The 17,919-nt window shown below is 38.1% G+C and overlaps 1 protein-coding gene across 34 annotated transcripts in view; it reads right to left on the bottom strand.

The window, feature by feature from the left end:
- LOC104610268 (putative cyclic nucleotide-gated ion channel 5) overlaps positions 1–17,919 on the bottom strand; it is a 132,663-nt gene that overhangs the window by 65,171 nt on the left and 49,573 nt on the right. For 29 of the 34 annotated variants that reach the window (XM_088890605.1, XM_088890622.1, XM_088890714.1 and 26 more), the window contains 2 exons: positions 14,499–15,090; positions 10,152–10,190 (listed from right to left, as the gene is read on the bottom strand). In XM_088890605.1, coding sequence (XP_088746731.1) covers positions 10,152–10,190; positions 14,499–15,090 — 631 coding nt within the window. The remainder of the gene's footprint in view (positions 1–10,151; positions 10,191–14,498; positions 15,091–17,919) is intronic. The other 5 variants (XM_088890689.1, XM_088890721.1, XM_088890625.1 and 2 more) reach the window with 1 other exon arrangement.

The following is a 17,919-nucleotide window of genomic DNA, read 5'->3' as shown; positions in this document are numbered from 1 at the left end:
ATGAGAACATCTCACCTTCATTTCGTGCCTTCCTTACCTCCATTGACAGTATCCCTATTCCCAAGAATGTGGCAGAAGCTCTCTCAGTACCAGAATGGACAAATGCCATGAAGGAAGAAATTGATGCTCTTCATAAGAATGGCACGTGGGAACTTGTTGATCTCCCTAAGGGTAAGGTTCCAGTTGGATGTAAATGGGTGTTCACTGTTAAGCATGGGGCTGATGGAACGGTGCAGAGGTATAAAGCTCGTTTAGTGGCAAAGGGTTTTACTCAAGTATATGGAGTTGATTATGCAGAAACCTTTGCCCCTGTTGCCAAAATGAACTCTATTAGAGTACTTTTCTCTCTTGCTGCCAATCTGAATTGGGATCTACATCAGCTCGATATCAAGAATGCCTTCTTGAATGGTGACCTTGAAGAGGAAGTTTATATGGCTCAACCCCCCGGTTTTTTGGCTCAAGGAAGTGAACAGAAAGTGTGCAAGTTAAAGATGTCTTTATATGGGCTGAAGCAATCACCAAGAGCTTGGTTTAGCAGATTTCATATTGCAGTTCAGCAGAGGGGATACAAGCAATGTCAGTCAGATCACACACTGTTTGTAAAAAGGATAGAAGGTAAAATGGCTGCCCTAATAGTATATGTGGATGACATAATTGTTACTGGTGACTGGGAGGATGAAATTCAAAGTTTGAAGGGCTTTCCTTGCCACTCAGTTTGATGTGAAAGATCTAGGACCTGCCAAATACTTCCTTGGAATTGAGGTTGCCCGATCAAAAAAGGGTATCTTCATCTCCCAAAGGAAATATGTCCTAGACTTGCTTAAGGACACTGGAAAGATTGGGGTTAAACCAGCTGACTCTCCCATTGACCCCAACCATAAGTGACAGCCAAGGTGAACCTCTTAAGGATGTGAAGCAATTTAAGAGGCTTGTAGAAAGATTGCTGTACCTCTCTATGACTCGTCCAGACATAGCATATGCTGTTGCTGTCCTCAGCCAGTTCATGCATGCACCTAGGTCCACCCATCTTGAAGCAGCAGAGAGGGTACTTCGGTATCTTAAGAAGTTCCCGGGTGCTGGTTTATTACTCTAGAAACATGGACACTTGAGGGTTGAAATCTACACAGATGTGGATTGGGCTGGATCCCAAAGTGACAGAAGGTCTACTAGTGGTTACTACACCTTTGTAGGAGGGAACCTTGTTACTTGGAGGAGTAAGAAGCAAACCGTGGTAGCTAGATCCAGTGCTGAAGCTGAGTACCGTGCAATGGCACACGGAGTAGCCGAAGGTATGTGGATGAAGAATCTATTGGGAGAGTTGGGTTTTCCAATTGGTAAACCCATGACTCTACTCTGTGACAACAAGGCAGCTATCAGTATCGCTGCCAACCCTGTACTACATGATAGAACAAAGCACATTGAAGTTGACAAGCATTTTATCAGAGAGAATCATCACAGGCAAAGTATGCACTCCATACATCAGCTCTGAAGACCAACTAGCAAACTTATTTACAAAAGGGCTAAACCATTCCAAACATCAAGGTCTCTGTGACAAGTTGGGCATGATTGATATCTATGCCCCAACTTGAGGGGGAGTGTTAACAGGTGTAATATATGTACTGTTCACAGACTTAATACCCGCAGGGGTATTTTTGTAATTCTGTAGACATATTGTTATGTACGGCCAGAATAGTATAAATGCAAAGCTTCACTCGACTGAAGCTAAGTTTTGTTGAGGCCTTAACTCAGTTGCCTCTTATTCTTCTTCCTCTTCTCCTTCCTTCTTCTTTTCTCCTTCTTCTTTTCTTCTTCTTCTTGGCCTCCTGCTCAACAGTTCCAAATACTCCTGAAATGGTGTATAAAAGTATTCACGGCCATTATCAGAACGGAGAATCTTAATGTGTACACCAAATTGGTTGCGAATTTTAGCACAAAATTTTTGGAAAATGGAAAACAATTCACTCCTTTCTTTCATTAGGTAAAGCCACGTCATCCTTGAATAATCATCAACAAAAATAACAAAGTATTTATAACCATTGTATGACATTATTTTATTTGGATCCCAAACATCTGAATGAACTAAAGAAAAAGGACTTGACATACGATTATCAACCATAGGACTAAAGGGAACACGATGATATTTACCCAACTGACATGACTCACAATCCAAAACAGAAAGATGACTCAACGAAAGAACAAGAGACTTCAATACTTTAAGTGATGGATGAGCAAATCTACAGTGCATTGAGAAAGAGAGGAAAACACACCTGGAGTTCCAGTCATGTGATCGGAGGCTCCAGAGTCAATAATCCAGGGGTTGGGTTTGGGTGCCAGACAAGCCATACCCGAGTGTGCAAGAGTGGTTGTATTATGTACTCATCACGTGGAACACTCATCATCTCCTTCCCAAGAACATCTGTAGGTATAGAAGGCATCTGATCGGCTTGATGACCCTCCTGATTGGAACTACTATCACTGGCCACCGCATGATTTGCCCAAGTTGAAGGTTGACCATGCAAATCATTACAATAATTGATGGTATGCCCTTACATACCACAATGTGTATACCTTCTTGGACCAGAACTACGTCCTCTACCACGAACTCCCCCTGAATCTCGACCTCCAATATGTCCACCACCACAACTATACATAGGTCCACCACCACCACTACGACCATACACCGATCCACTGCTACCACTACGATCGGATTGAGCTCCCCAAGCTCCACCTCTAACACCACGGCTTCCCCCTCTTGACACTGCAAAGGCCGGCCCGTCAAAGATGTTAGAATTCTCTATAGGCCCAATAGAGATCCTCCGAAGACGAGCAAACGCCTCTTCTAAAGACGAAAGAGTTGAACCTCCTTGAATTTGTGCTCTCACTGGTTCATATTCAAGTTTCAGTCCTACCAAAAATCTGGTCACATCTAGTTGTTCTCTCTGTCGTTGCTGAATTTTAACATCAGAAGTGAAGGGATGGTATTTCAACTCATTGCGAAGGTTCCTCATGCTAGCATAGTACTCCTCAAGACTCTGATTACCCTGTTGCAGATTAAAGTACTCTTGATAAAGCTGATACACTCTAGTTGTGTTGTCTTGTCCCGAATACAGCTTCTTGGCGTGGTCCCAAACCTCCTTGGTTGTATCAAGGAACATGAAATTCACACTGATCTTGGGTTCCATACTATTCCATAACCAGGTCATAATCTATGCATCCTCTTGTTCCCAATCACCATACTCATGAAACTCAGTAAAAAATCTGGTCACATCTAGTTGTTCTCTCTGTCGTTGCTGAATTTTAACATCAGAAGTGAAGGGATGGTATTTCAACTCATTGCGAAGGTTCCTCATGCTAGCATAGTACTCCTCAAGACTCTGATTACCCTGTTGCAGATTAAAGTACTCTTGATAAAGCTGATACACTCTAGTTGTGTTGTCTTGTCCCGAATATAGCTTCTTGGCGTGGTCCCAAACCTCCTTGGTTGTATCAAGGAACATGAAATTCACACTGATCTTGGGTTCCATACTATTCCATAACCAGGTCATAATCTATGCATCCTCTTGTTCCCAATCACCATACTCATGAAACTCAGTAAAGGGTTTTTTCTTCCATTATATGCTTCACTTTCTTCTTAGCTTTAAGAAAGACCTCTACAGATTTCGCCCAAGGGACATAGTTCTCCCCATTCAATTTGATAGAAGTCATCAGAACATTCAGGTAGTCGGTGGGAACCATCACACTAGTTTTGTTTTCACTGTTATCTCCCATATCTGAAAAGAAATTATTTTTTCTTAATTCACTTCTCACCACACTGCACTCAGCACCACTCGTCACTGAATTCTTCACTCTCCACACCACAACCTTACTATACAACTACCTGAATTCTCACCACACTGCTTGCAACTCATCAACCATTCGATCCACACTGAAAACTCCACAAAATCCACCTATCTAATCACCAAACAATCAACCTGCACTCACTAGTCCACTGCATCACCCGAAACAACCCTCTTCTCACCATCAATTAGGGGGGGCTTCCTACAAAACACTGCAAACATCCACAAAACTACTGACCGGAGGCATAGAAACCTCCAAAGGGAAAGGGCAATCACTCCTTTTCAGCCCTTTCCCTACCTTCAACAGATGATGAAGAAAAAATAAAAAAACCCTAGCTGAATGCGAGAAAAACAGAATTCTGGCAGATTCAATTTTGTCACAGTAGCTCTAATACCATATTATAAACCTGATCTGCACTATAATTCTGTTAGAATTAGAGTTGAAGAAGTATTAGAGAGACTAGAAGAAGAAGTAGAAGAAGAAGAGAAGAGAATAGAGAAGAAGAAAGTTCTGGTTCAAACTAGAGAACATAAAATCTCTCTCTAGTCGGCCAGATAAAATTTATATGTTTTTATCCATAATAACAAAAGACTACCATGTCCCTACTTAAGTATGGGACACATCACTTAACATAAACTTTACACATCAGATTTAAACATAAGTATAAAGTCTAAAATACCCCTATACAATCGACACTAACAGTTACAAGTGAGGAGGAGCAGTAAGTGGCCTTAGCTGCAACAGGTGGTATTAATGTGGGAAAGAAGTGTGATGCCTAGGAAGTTGATGATAAGGACAAGATGTGGTGTAATCATTGTTGGCATTCAAGACACAGATGTGACACATGTTGGGATCTCATTGGGAAGCCGAAATGGGCTATAAAAAACCAAGAGCAGGGTCAAAAGAAGTATAATGTAGCAAGGTCAGAAGAATTATAATGCAACAAATATGGCAGCTCAAGATACTCAGCCTATAGGGGTGTACTGGTACTACCCTGGAACACCTATGATTCCACGGGTTCTGAACCCAAGTAGGATATCATTAACTTCTTCTGCAATCATCTAGAATCATATGGTAGGGCCTTGCTCTAGATAAACAATTCAGTTATCAGTACCCCTTCTACTTCATTTGCATCTATATTCGGTAATGATGCCTTTGCCTTCAATGTCTCCATTACCACTAATTCCCCCTGGATCATTGACTTAGGGGCCTTTAACCACATGACTAGAAAGCCAAATCCTTTCTAGTCTTACATTTCTCCCACATGTGTTGCATGTACCCATCTTCCTATCAATTTTCTTTCCATTAGTAGTATCACAAACTCTTTAAACTATAGCATAACCTTTTTTCCTAGTTCATGTGTTTTTCAAGATCTAACTTCTAGGAAGACAATTGGTAAAGGAAGCTTAGTAGATGGTCTCTATGCTCTTGCAACAAGGATGGTTTTTCGATGTCATCTTCAAAGTTACATAGTCATTTGAGTCAATCAAATAAGGTTAAGTTTTTTTGTGGCATAATTGTTTGTGTCATGTGTCTTTTAAAATAATAAACTATGTTTCCTTTTTATTTAAGTCATGCGTACTAAGGATGGAGTTCCAAAGATTGTAAGGGACTTCTAGAGGATGGTGTTCACACAATTTCATGTTGAGGTCCAAAATTTTCAATTATACAATGCGAAGGAATATTTCCATGGCGAGCTCAATGAATTTTTTGCTTCCCATTTATCTCTTCATAGGAGTTCATATGTGAGAACACCACAACAAAATGATGTTGCAAAAAGAAAAAATAGACATCTTCTTAAAGTAGCATAGGGGTTTATGTAAAATATGAATGTGCTAAAATATTTTTGGATAGATGTTGTACTTGTTGCGTATGCCATCAACTGCATGCCCTCCAGAGTATTGAACTACGAGGCCCCTCATTAGTTATTGTTCATGATTTGTCTCCTTCTCGTAGTAAGTTGTACCCTTAGTCTAAAGGGTTACCAATGTTTTGATCCCATTGATCGTAAGTATTTTGTCTGTATGGATATTTCCTTCTTTCAAATTCAAACCATTCTACCCTAGTCCTCAGGGGGAGAGTAGTATGGAGGAGGAGAAGTAGATCCATCAGGTCTCTCTTCCTTCTTTCCAGATCCTGCTCCTTTTCATGTCTTCCACCACCTCTTGCACCACCAGCCTCTCTACCACTACTATGTCCACCCTTAGGCCCATTGCCAAAACCCCTCACACTACCTCCACCTCTACCATGCATATTTCTACTAGGAAAACCTCCTTTGGAAACCACTGTGGTTGATCTCTCTAAAGGTGGGAATGATTACAGAAACCTCAACCCATACAAAAACCTTGCCACATCTAGATGCTCTCTTTGTTCTTGCCGAGTCTTCAAATCAGTGGATAGGGGTTGATAGACAATAAGCTCATTCCTCAAGCTTTTTAAAGAAGCATTGTATTCTTCATCACTTTTACCCCCTTGTTGAAGAGAAATAAAGTCTTGGTATAATTAGTAAATTCTTGTGACATTGTCTTGTCCAGAATACAACTATTTGGCATGGTCCCAAATCTCCTTGGCCAGGTCCAGTAATATAAGGTTCACACTTATATGATTTTGCATATTGTTCCAAAGAGAAGTCATAATTTGGGCATTCTCTTGTACCCATTCATTGTACCCTTCCGATTTACTTTTCAATGGACCCTCCTTAATGTACTTCAACTTGCCTCTCGCAATGAGAGATACCTCAACCGACTTGGCCCAAGGGATATAATTAGTACCATTAAGTTTCACCATAGTTAATTGATAAGTGATGAGATTTGATTGCACAACTACTGTAGGTTTAGTGTTACTACTTGATGAAGCCATGAGTATGAGAAGAAATCACTGGCGTATCATTTAGGTAATTTGTCAAACAACTGATATACACCTATTGTAGCACACCTTTTTCTTAGGAGAGAAAACAAGAATCACCACACTTCTATTTCAAAAACACTAGGGAAGCATTAGACATTTACACAATATGTCACCACACCACAAACCACCACAAAATCACAACACATTCAGGAGCACTTACCACACAACTCAAGACATCACAAGGCTGCCCTCTTCAAACTGCCGAGTAGAGGGTCCTTAGAAAAACACCACCAACTCACACAACACTACAACTTGAGGGGGTGATTAGTCCTATTGAATCCTTTTCCTTTCCAATAAAGAATAGAGAATATTCTCAATTCCTACGACACAAAAAGTTGAGGCGTGAACAGTGCTGTACAGCCGCCCTCAAAGCTCTGATACCATGTTCCAACTCCAATAAAGAGAAGTGGAAAAAAAAAGAGAAAAAGAAGTAAAAGGAAGAAGGTTGAGAGAGAAAGAGAAGAAAAGAGGGAAGACAAGCAAGGAGAAAGATGTAAACCAGTCCTCAAAAATAGGTGTAAACTTGAAAAATTAGAGAGAAAAAGGAGGAAGAAAAGTAAGAGCAGCAGTACAAGAGAAGAAGATGGAGAAAAGAGGAGGAAGAAGAAAGGTTCGAATAATCCTTCCCTTTCTTCTCTAATCCTTTTTACTAAAAATTAATGTTAAAATAATTACAAGTATGCCCTTAAGTGGGCGGCCAGCTAGGCAGTAACATAAAGAGATCAAACAAAAAGAAATAACAGGCCCATTAAGAGAGGCCCATTAGCTAACAGGAAAATAGAAAAAATATTACAAGAGAAGATACTAGGACCCATTCGGCCCAGTCTCTTTACAGAGAAATCAAACTCAAGTCTCCTTACTCGACCCAGATAAGTTACAACAGATATAAGAGAAAAATAACAATGAAAAGACAATGTCCTCGCAACTAATTCTAACATTTTCCATTGGTGCAAAGGTCTCCAACTAGTCTACCAAGTATCTCTAAGTGGAGCTCTTAGGCACAAAAACTTAGTCCAAATGCCCAAGAACTTGAACTGGGAGACAAGGTCAAACATGGATCCTGCCAAAGAAAAACTCTTGTTGAGAGTCAACAAATGAAACAAAACCAAAAGTTGAGCTTGAACTATGCAAAAATACGGGCTGGAAGATATCCTAGTTGACCAATCCAACCAGCTTTCATTACAAAAACAACCTTTTGGTCTTATTCCTTATATAAAAACATCCAGAAATTGAGTTCAGATCCAGTCCCAACAGCCATTGCAGCCGTGCATTCGGAACATCTCCCTTGTCCTTCATGGCAAGATGTACCCGATGTACAGCTGCGATGGCTGCTGGGACCCTGTGTTGGAACCAGATCCAAACTCCAGGAATCTAGGTTCTCATGTTTGGACTTCACCAGATGTACAAAAAAAAAGAAAGAAAAAAGAGGAGAGAGGACCAAATCTGATGCCAAGTTTTTATGGTTTTCAACACACCCAAGAGAGGGCAATATCACCCCATAATAACCTTAAAAGAAACTCAAAAAAAAAAAAAAAAAAAAAAAACTGATGATAATGACTTGCAAAATATTACTTATTAAATTATGGAAGTAGCTCAAAAAGAAGATACTATACAGGTTTGAACTGCCATGACTAGATAAGGCATAGATCTTCTTGTTCATAGAGCAGTCATACAAAAAGTTTGAACTTTTGACTCCTAGTCAATTTCTGTAGTTTATTCAATTAACTCCCACAATACACCTGTTTTGATACCATGTAAACCTATGGTTTCTCATGGTAACATGAGAACAAAGAATAGTAGAAGGCGTATTTGAATGAATAACACTACTTCTGAAGGGTGTAACTTTATTAAGAGAGCATAAATATGTATAACTACCAAGTTTCCCTTGGGCTAAAATAAAACACATACTATTGCACAACTAGGCAATTTATAATGGCAGGACAAAGACAGCAGAATTATAGACAAAGAAATGCACAAATAAATAAATCTATCCCCATCTATCCAGCCTTATATGCCTCTAAATAAACCATTTTCCCTGTAATTAACCATTAAAAACCCATTTGCAGCCTACAAGTTCCTTCGCTTTTGAAAAACCGTCTGCCTCCCATATCTGATTCTTCAACAATGCATCCATCTTAATTCTCATTGCATCGCTCCACTAAGTCTAGATAAAGCCTTTTTCATAAATTCTTGGGGACAAACTTAATAAAATCAGAAGAAATGATCTATAGGATGGTTATAAAAGACAGGATAAAAAATGAGAAATACAATGAGCAGTTGATGGATTTTTCTCATCCTTTCTCAAGGCAAAAGGTCAAGATCAGTAAGCTACTAGACCAGATGTATGACATCTGTCCTACCCAAGGCAATTAGTTGTGGAAGAGGCTCTGGTTCTAAGGTGAGAACAACCTTCTTGTGCCTTTGATAAACCTGAAGCTCCTTCTAAAGATTTGGATCAGGTAAACAATGGTGGGAACTAGAATGAATAGGAGTACAACCTAAAATCTAATGAATATGGATAGGAAGAGGAACAACAGGATAAAGATAAAAGCTAGTGTCTCTCTCACCCACACCAAAAGTACTAGAGAAATAAGGTAAGAACTCAACAAAAGAAATGTCCATGGAATCAAATTCATGCCCAGTTACTAATCAAAATAGAAATACCCCTTTTGGAATTGTAACATATCCCAGGAATACAAACTTGATTGCCTTGAGGTCAAATTTGGATCTACAAGGACCAAGAATGTGAATGTAACAGGTATACACAAAGACTTTCAATGGAACAGAAAACATCTCACCATTAGGATATAACAATTTAGAAGAGGACTTAAGGTCAGTAATACAAGAGGGCATATACAGACAGGTGGTTCTTTCTCTCAACAATTCCATTTTTCTTTGATGCATTCCCTGGCATTATTTGAATGAAATATTTTAATACAAGAATCAATCTAGGTGAGAATCATTTTTTGAAAATGGCAAGTCGAATAGTGCATCTCATCCCAAGAACATGTCAAATAGAACTATGACAAATGAGAGAAGCCGTACACAAATAACAAGAAATAACGACCCCCCGTAACAAAGTAACAACTAACAAGTACATGATATAGCCTACATAATCAAAATAAACAATTACAAAAGGAAATTCAGATCTTAAATTACTTAGAACAAAAGAACTTCTACAATATCAAGCTAGTTGACAGCTTTCACAATGAAGACAAGAGATCTTAAAAGACTAAAACAAAGTATGACAAGTCTAAAGAATGAAAAGTTAAATGCCCCAAATGAGTATGCCAAAGTATTGCTCAGTCTATAGAGTATAGACTTAGCGATACAAACCCAAACACCAAACATTGATTCTATTGAGCCCTTCCTCCATGCAGCACATATAGAAAGTTTATCCCATTCACCTCATGGCCACTCTCAATCATCCTCTTCGACTCCATATCCTAGAAAACACAACAGTTAGGAAGAAAGGTCACTAAATAGTATAGATTTTTTGTGAAGCTACTAATAGAAAATAAATTGGTGTTCACTTTAGAAACATCAATAATACAAGGATCAGATTGCTATATATTCTGATGTTTCCCCTCCCTTCCCAAATATGGGTGCAAGAGAATCATCATCTATCTATACATATCCCTACCAGAGCATTATTGGTATGAATGGAACAACAATGAATCACTAGTCATGTGATCAAAAACACCTAAGTATATGATCCAAGGGATGCTCTGACACCTGAGACAAAAGCAATGTTGACAGTCACAACTCACGAGTACCTAGAGGTGCAAATGAAGAAGATACTATGCCAAAAGGTATACACCCTGTATTCCAAACTATATTCACCAATTAGCTCAGGTACTTACTATACTTGTCAAATTCTGCCTGGCTACAGCAAGATTCTTCATCAATGGTAAAGTGGACAATGTAGACATGATTGCAACATTATTCTTCTTATTATTTTTTAACCTTGCAAGTTTCAAATTACAGTGCAATTTCTAATAGGTTTAGTAACATGTTTTGACTTCTTGCAAAACTTACACCCACTTCCTTTTCCTCTCCCGCTCAGTTGACAAGCACCAAGTGCAATGACTTGGGCTTTACTTTTGCATGAGCTAAATAATCTAGTGTGAATGAGTAGAACAACAAACACCTACCCTCTTCACTGTAAACCAAAGAGTAGGCTTGGGATAGTGTAATGTCATGCCTAGTGAGGATAAGGTGCCTAGTTATGCCATACTCTTGGTTCAACCCAGTCAAGAACCCAAATATCCTATTAAGTTGAAACAGCCTCTTATAGGTGGTTTCATCATTTAGGCTCTTCCATTGCATGGCTTCTCTCCCTGTCACATCCGTTTTGAATTTATAAACTGCCTTCTATTTCCTTCTGCCCACATTGCTCCAATCACAGCTGCTGGAATGGAGAGCCAAACACACTTCCCTCTTCTGCACATACCTGGGAGGCTCCAGCACCACAAAAGCTCCTTGACCGACCCATGGTTTCAAATGTCGCGAAATTTTGCTAATGTCGCCCGACATATGTTGATGTCAGGGCTCACCGACATGAAAATGGATGGAAATATAAAAATTACATTATTTCGGAGGACATTTCCTATATTTCGGAAATGTCAACCAAATCGATCCAAATAACCAAAAAATAGACAGTTTTTCCTATTATGTCGACAAGATGTCGACTAATGTGCATTAATAATATAATATATTAGTATATTATATTAATATAATACAGTACATTAATATAAATTATTCCATTAATATTTCTATTTAATATTTCAAAAAAAATATTTATAAAAAAGAATTAAAAAATAAAAACAAAGAATAAATTAATTACTTTATAATATAAAACATAAAATATTTTTCAAGTAATAAAATATTAACTAGTTAGTATTTTTAAAATATTTATTAAAATCAGAAAATGTTTATTAAATTTTATAATAAATCATATTCTAAATTTAATATAAAAAATGAGAATAAATTCATTAGATTTTATACTAAACCATAATTTATTATAAATTTAGTATTAAAAATCATAATAGATTCATTAAGTTTTATAAGAAATCAGAATTTATCATAATCTTAATAGTTAATACTACAAAAAGGAGAAGTAGTTTATTAAATTTATAATAAAACAAAATGTATTATAACTTTAATATTTAAAAAATAAGAATAAATGTTTTTCTATTTACTAGCGTGAAATAAATATATTAGAATTTATAATAGATCAGAATTAAAAATAAGAAAGGAAAATATCGGATAACCTTGTAAAAACAATAAAATGCATAATAAATTAGTAAATCGTCATTTACTAATTTGTTATTGATCTTAGTTTCTTAGCTTTATATAATGGTTGGGAATAAGATAATAGTCTAGAAATATGTATTAATGCTTCTTTTATCATTTTACAAAATATCATTGCATATTTCCACATATTTCATAATATTTCCACAATGTCTCTAATTTTTACAATATTTCCCCTTGACATTTCCGACATTTCCAACATATGTCCTATATTTTGGTAAGCAACATTTCCATCGACATAGACATTTTAAACCTTAGACCGACCTAGGCATGGATCAACCCACTCCCACAGCCTTAAGAAAGTGCCACCAAATCCAAGAGACAACCAGACAGTGAATGAAAATGTGGTCAACATCCTCTGTCACCTGTCCACATAAATTACAGCTAAAGTCAAGAAGCTGCAACACTCTTCTAACCAAATTATCCTTGGTCAGACATGTGCCCAACACTGCAGCCCAAACCAATGCATTGATCTTTGGCAGGAAGTAAGGATTCCAGATTCATTTTTCTGGGAGAAGCCCCAAGCTACTTTCAGATAACTTGAGGGAAAAAGACTTAACTGAAACACGCCATCTGAACTCCACTTCCACCACCATTCGTCCTCCCAGCTAGGATCCACCACCGCTCAACAGCAAGAGCAACCTACCTAGCCAATCTCTCCACCTTCCAGTCCTGGAAACCACAACTGAACTTCAGATTCCAGATTACGTTCCTCCCCAGAACTTCAAAATAGTGAACAGAAATCTCTTGATCTTGGGCAGCAGAAAAAGCCAAGAGAAAGTCTCAGCCAAGGGGAGGTCAGAGCACCAGGAGTCCTTAAAGAACCTCAGCTTGACACCATTTCCCACCTTGAAACTAATACCCCTAAAGAAGATAGGAAAATTTCATTATTTCTTACTAAAGGAAACAACTGTGAGAGGGCAAAGATACAATAGTGATCCAAAAAGGAGAGCTTGGTTAAAGACTTTAATTTTTCTAACAACCAGCCCTCTGTTCCAGTTAACCAGGTGGATCTTCTCCTCCGTCCAACCGCTCCAGAGGAAATCTCTTTGCAGCTTTTCAATTCTCCAGGCCACTTTGACTGGAATTAGGAACAGGGATAAACAGTAGGCTGGATGATTTGCCAATGTGCTCTTTATAAGAATAGTCCTTCCACCCAGAGATAAATACGTATTCTTCCAGGAGGCGAGTTTCTTTCCACACTTTCCAGAACTGGCTCCCAGACAACAGCTGAAGTGCATTTGGCTCCCAAAGGAAGGCCCAGGAACTTTGTAGGGAGGTAACCCCACATGACAAACAAGAACTGCCAAATCCTCCACATTTTCCATGCTCCCTACCAAAATCAACAGGCTACCTCAGTTTTCCTTCAAGTCAGCCACAACTTCAAACCAACAAAGCACACCCAGGAGCCCTTCTAATTGAACAGCATCTGCATTAATGAAGCAGAGAGTGCCATCTGCAAATTGAAGAACCTACACTTTTTCCCCTTCTGGAACCATTGCAAAACCTTCCCATTGCCCCGTCTCTCCAACCAGCTTGATGAATTGGGTCAGGATCTCCATCAAACAAATGAAGAGGAGAGGCAAGAGGAGGTCACCTTGAAGAATGCCTCTGAAACTCTTGAAGAAACCAGCAGCCTGGCCAGTCACAAGCACAGAAAACTTAGGTGAGATGATACAAACTTTTGTCCAGTTCCTCCATTTCTGCCCAAAAATGAAAAGTGAAGAAAACAATGGGTCAAAAGAAGTGCAAATTCAGGGGGTGAGAAGAAATCAGTTACTATGGGCATATTTGTAAAATGGGGCAGAGGAATTTGGAGAGAGATAAGAAAGTGTATCTCTTTCTATTTGTATACATATCAGTACTCAATTATTCTTTTTTATTAATGAAATTTAACAGCAGTTCATCAAAAAAGATGAGAAAAGTAACATAGTTGTGATGTTTTCAGGACCAATTCGTGTTGGTGATTCTTTGAGGCATAAGTGATGGTAGTGATAGAAGGTTTAAGAAGAGAAAAAGAACTGAACATACAGAAATTAATCATAGAAGGGGATTCAAAGGTGGTAATAGGATGGCTGATGAATTATGAAGTAACTCTCTGGATGTATAGAAATAAAATTAAAAGGATTAGATGGTTGACAAGGTCTGTGATGATGAAAGTGCAATGAGTTCAAAGTCAGCTAACTCAATGGTTCATACTCTATCCAAGCAAGGGGTTTTGAGGGATCAAATTTTCTAGGCTAAGTTGTAATATGTATGAGTGGGGAGAGGGCTTGGCCTATGTAAAATTGTACATATTATTCTCTTTCTAATGAAATTCCTGTTTATCAAATAAAAAATGTAGAGAGGAAAATCATTGAATATGAATTTCATACTAAAAATCAAGCTAGTGCAAGCTTAGAGAGCAAATGAAATAATGAGCTCAGGAAAATCCTTCAAACCTGTGGTATAGGTAGCACAGCAAGAAAATCAACAACAAAATACCGCTGCAAATACCGCTGAGCTATCTGTGCAGGATCTATTACAAGTTCACCTCGACCAAAAACCCTAGATGATGGTGCAATATAAGCCGTGCGGAATTGGAAAAACATGCGAATAACATAGAAGGCATCAACCATTGTCCGCAGTGTTGTACTTGTAATTGCTAATTTTTTATCTATACCCAAACAGTTTGAATTTTTATCAATAACTGGAAGATAAAAAAATAAAGGATCCACTGATACAGCAAGAATACACGATATGACAAAGAGCTTATTCCACATCTGGAGGAATTTATCTTGGGGGTCAAATATCTTCTTCTCTGACACTTTAAGGTCTTCTGGAAACACTGCACGAGTAACCCCATACCGAATGGATCGACCTAGTGACAACAATCCTTCTGAACCCTTCCTCATTCCCATCCTAAAGGAATGCGATGGTCCTGATGGAGTATTAGTTGCACTACCAGCACAATTCAATCCCTCAATGTTGAATCCGCATCGGTTCACTCCAGCATCTGATGACAATGATAATCTGGAATCCATGTCGTCCAACCTAAACCCATAAGAAAGGAAGGAAGCATGTAAGTACCAAAATTAGTTGCCAAGTATTATAATACCAATTTCAGTCCAATAAAAAATTAATAGAACACAACATAGGTGCCAAATTTCACTTCCTTTCTTTCTATCCTAAGAAAATCATTCACTCATTCAGAAAATTTATTTGTATTCACTATGGTTATCCTCATATACAAATAAGTGCTTTAGACAATGGCAATATTTAGGTTGCCATCCATCCATCTATGTCAAATGGCCAAAATTATATTCATGTGCAACATCAATAATAATAATTAAAAAAACTAGACAGATGCCTAGGCAATGGATTTTTTTAAACTAAAACCATATATTCTAGGGTAGTTCCGTAGGTTCCATAACCATCTTTCCTTAACAATTATTCATAATTTTCATAAGAGAAGTATAAATTTCATGTTCAAGTCTAGAAAATCAACATTTTATGAGAAGAAAAAAGAACAAAGGAAAGAAACTTCAAAAAATACAGGGGCTGAACCCCTACTTTTCTTATAGGAAAGAAGAAAAGAAAAGGTGGAAGAAGAAAATGTGTTGATTAGACAAAATTTAAAGTTCTTCCCTTGCTTATTGGTTCAGGTTTTGAAATTTTTGAGGGTTCAATCAAGGATCAAAATTTCAATATGATACGCCCCGTATTGGGTGTATTGTATTGTATCTTTGGGGTCCCGATACCTATTTACAGGTATTTTTAGGGACCCATTTTTTTAAATAATATATATATATATATATTTTAAAAATGAAATTAAAAACCAAAGAAATAAAAAGGGGGAGTATCGTTACAAGTACCGATACTCCTCTGCCAATACATAGAGGTGTATGTTTGCATTGATTAAACCCTAACAAGATAAGAAAATAGTATATAAACACACAAAATGAATATTCTAGTTTAATAATGTCCGTTTTATAATTATAATGTCAAAAAATAAAAAATATAAAAGTATTTTATAACTTAGTGCACAAAACTGCTTGGCGACTAGGTGAGGCGAGCCTCCAAGGGCGCTTGTCACCTAGGCGCCCACCTAGGCGTCGCCTTGACAACTATCCTCTTTGGTAGGAGATAGATCACTTAGAAACTGTGGTTTGGGAGGGTATGAAGGATACAACAACCTATCAGAGGTTGGTAGAAAAGAATAGGGTTTTTGAGTTCTTGGTTGGGCTAAATCCTAAATTCAACATTGCCAAGCAACACATCCTTTCTAGAGAAAGTGTGACTCTTTCTCAAAGCTTATGCCTTTGTCTCTAGAGAGGAGAACAGGAGGAATGTCATGTTGAGACAGATTGGGATTGATTAGTACAGTCAAATCTAAGCCAAATAGAGACAAGGGGAGTAATGTGGCTAGGAGGGAGGACAAGAAGGACTTGGTGTGTGACTATTGCAAGAAGACTAAGCATACTAGAGACACTTGTTGAAAGCTTTACCCTCATCTCATACCAGCTTGATCAAGAACAAGAAGGGAAATGCAAATGTACAATTATAGGAGACTCTTCGGTACCCCTTTCCCAAGTTGATTTGAAGTCCATTGCAGTAGCAGCAATGAGAACTGAAATGGAGAAGTATGGACAACTTATGAGTAAGAAAGATTTAGCCAGTTCTAGTTCTTCAGACCGGCAACACAGTGCAAGAGCCAACCACACTACTTCCTTTGCTCATACAGGTAGTTCATATGCGGTTACAAATCATGCATCCACCTCAAGTAAGGAAGGACCTCCTTGGATTATAGACTTAGGAGCATCTAAGCACATGACCAATATATCTACCCTTTTTAGTTCTTACCAGTTGTGCTCTGGTAGAGATAGAGTCCCTACAGCAGATGGTTCCCATATTCCCATTGCTGGGAAATGGACATTTAGAGTGACAAATGACATTACTTTATCCTTTGTCATACATGTCCCTAGACTCCATACTAATCTTCTTTCTGTAAGCTCCCGGATAAAAAATTTGAATTATTCAGTGACCTTCCTTCCTGGTAATTGTGGTTTGCAGGATCTAGAATCAAAGAGGACGATTGGGAGTGATCGTGAGATGAATGGACTCTACCTTTTGGATGAGATTCCAAGACATCAGAACCATCATGTTAGTAGCAGCAATAGTAGTGGATTAGAGCCAGTGAGTGAAATTATGCTTTGGCATAATCGTTTGGATCATCTTTCTTTCATTTCATTAAGGTCTTCGCTTCCAATGTTGTTTGAGTCTGTTTAGTTGTCTAGTTTGGAATGTGAAAGTTGTCAGTTAGGAAAGCATTGTAGACATTCTTTTAAACCAAGTAATAAAAGAAGTTCCTTTGCTTTTGATATTATTCACACTGATGTATGGGGACCTTACAACATTTCTTCCATGGGTGGTTACCATTATTTTCTCTTTTTGTGGATGATCATACACGGCATTCTTGGATATATTTGATGAGATCACATGATGAAGTACCTATTTTGGTGTGGCAGTTCTACCAAATGGTTCTCACGCAATTTGGAGTGAGGACTAAAGTCTTCAGATCAGATAATGCTAGAGAATACTTTGAAAAGGACTTGGCAACATATTTTTTGGAGCATGTTGTGATTCATCATAGTAGTTGTGGAGGTGGCAAGAAGCCTTATGGTGTGTACCTCAGTTCCTATTCATTTTTGGGGGCATGCAGTTCTCACAACCATGTATTTGATTAACCGTGTTCCTTTACACACTTTGGGGTTTAAGGCATCTTTTAGCCTACTTTTTCCAGATGGGGAGATATTTCTTATACCGTTGAGAATCTTTGAGTGTGTTTCCTTTGTTCACATTCTTGGTCCTCATCACAAGAAA

Source organism: Nelumbo nucifera, chromosome 1, assembly GCF_055504915.1.
Source record: "Nelumbo nucifera cultivar China Antique chromosome 1, China Antique-T2T, whole genome shotgun sequence".
Classification (NCBI taxonomy): domain Eukaryota; kingdom Viridiplantae; phylum Streptophyta; class Magnoliopsida; order Proteales; family Nelumbonaceae; genus Nelumbo; species Nelumbo nucifera.
Note: the sequence above shows the minus strand (reverse complement) of the source record. Positions and strands in the feature narration are given on the sequence as shown.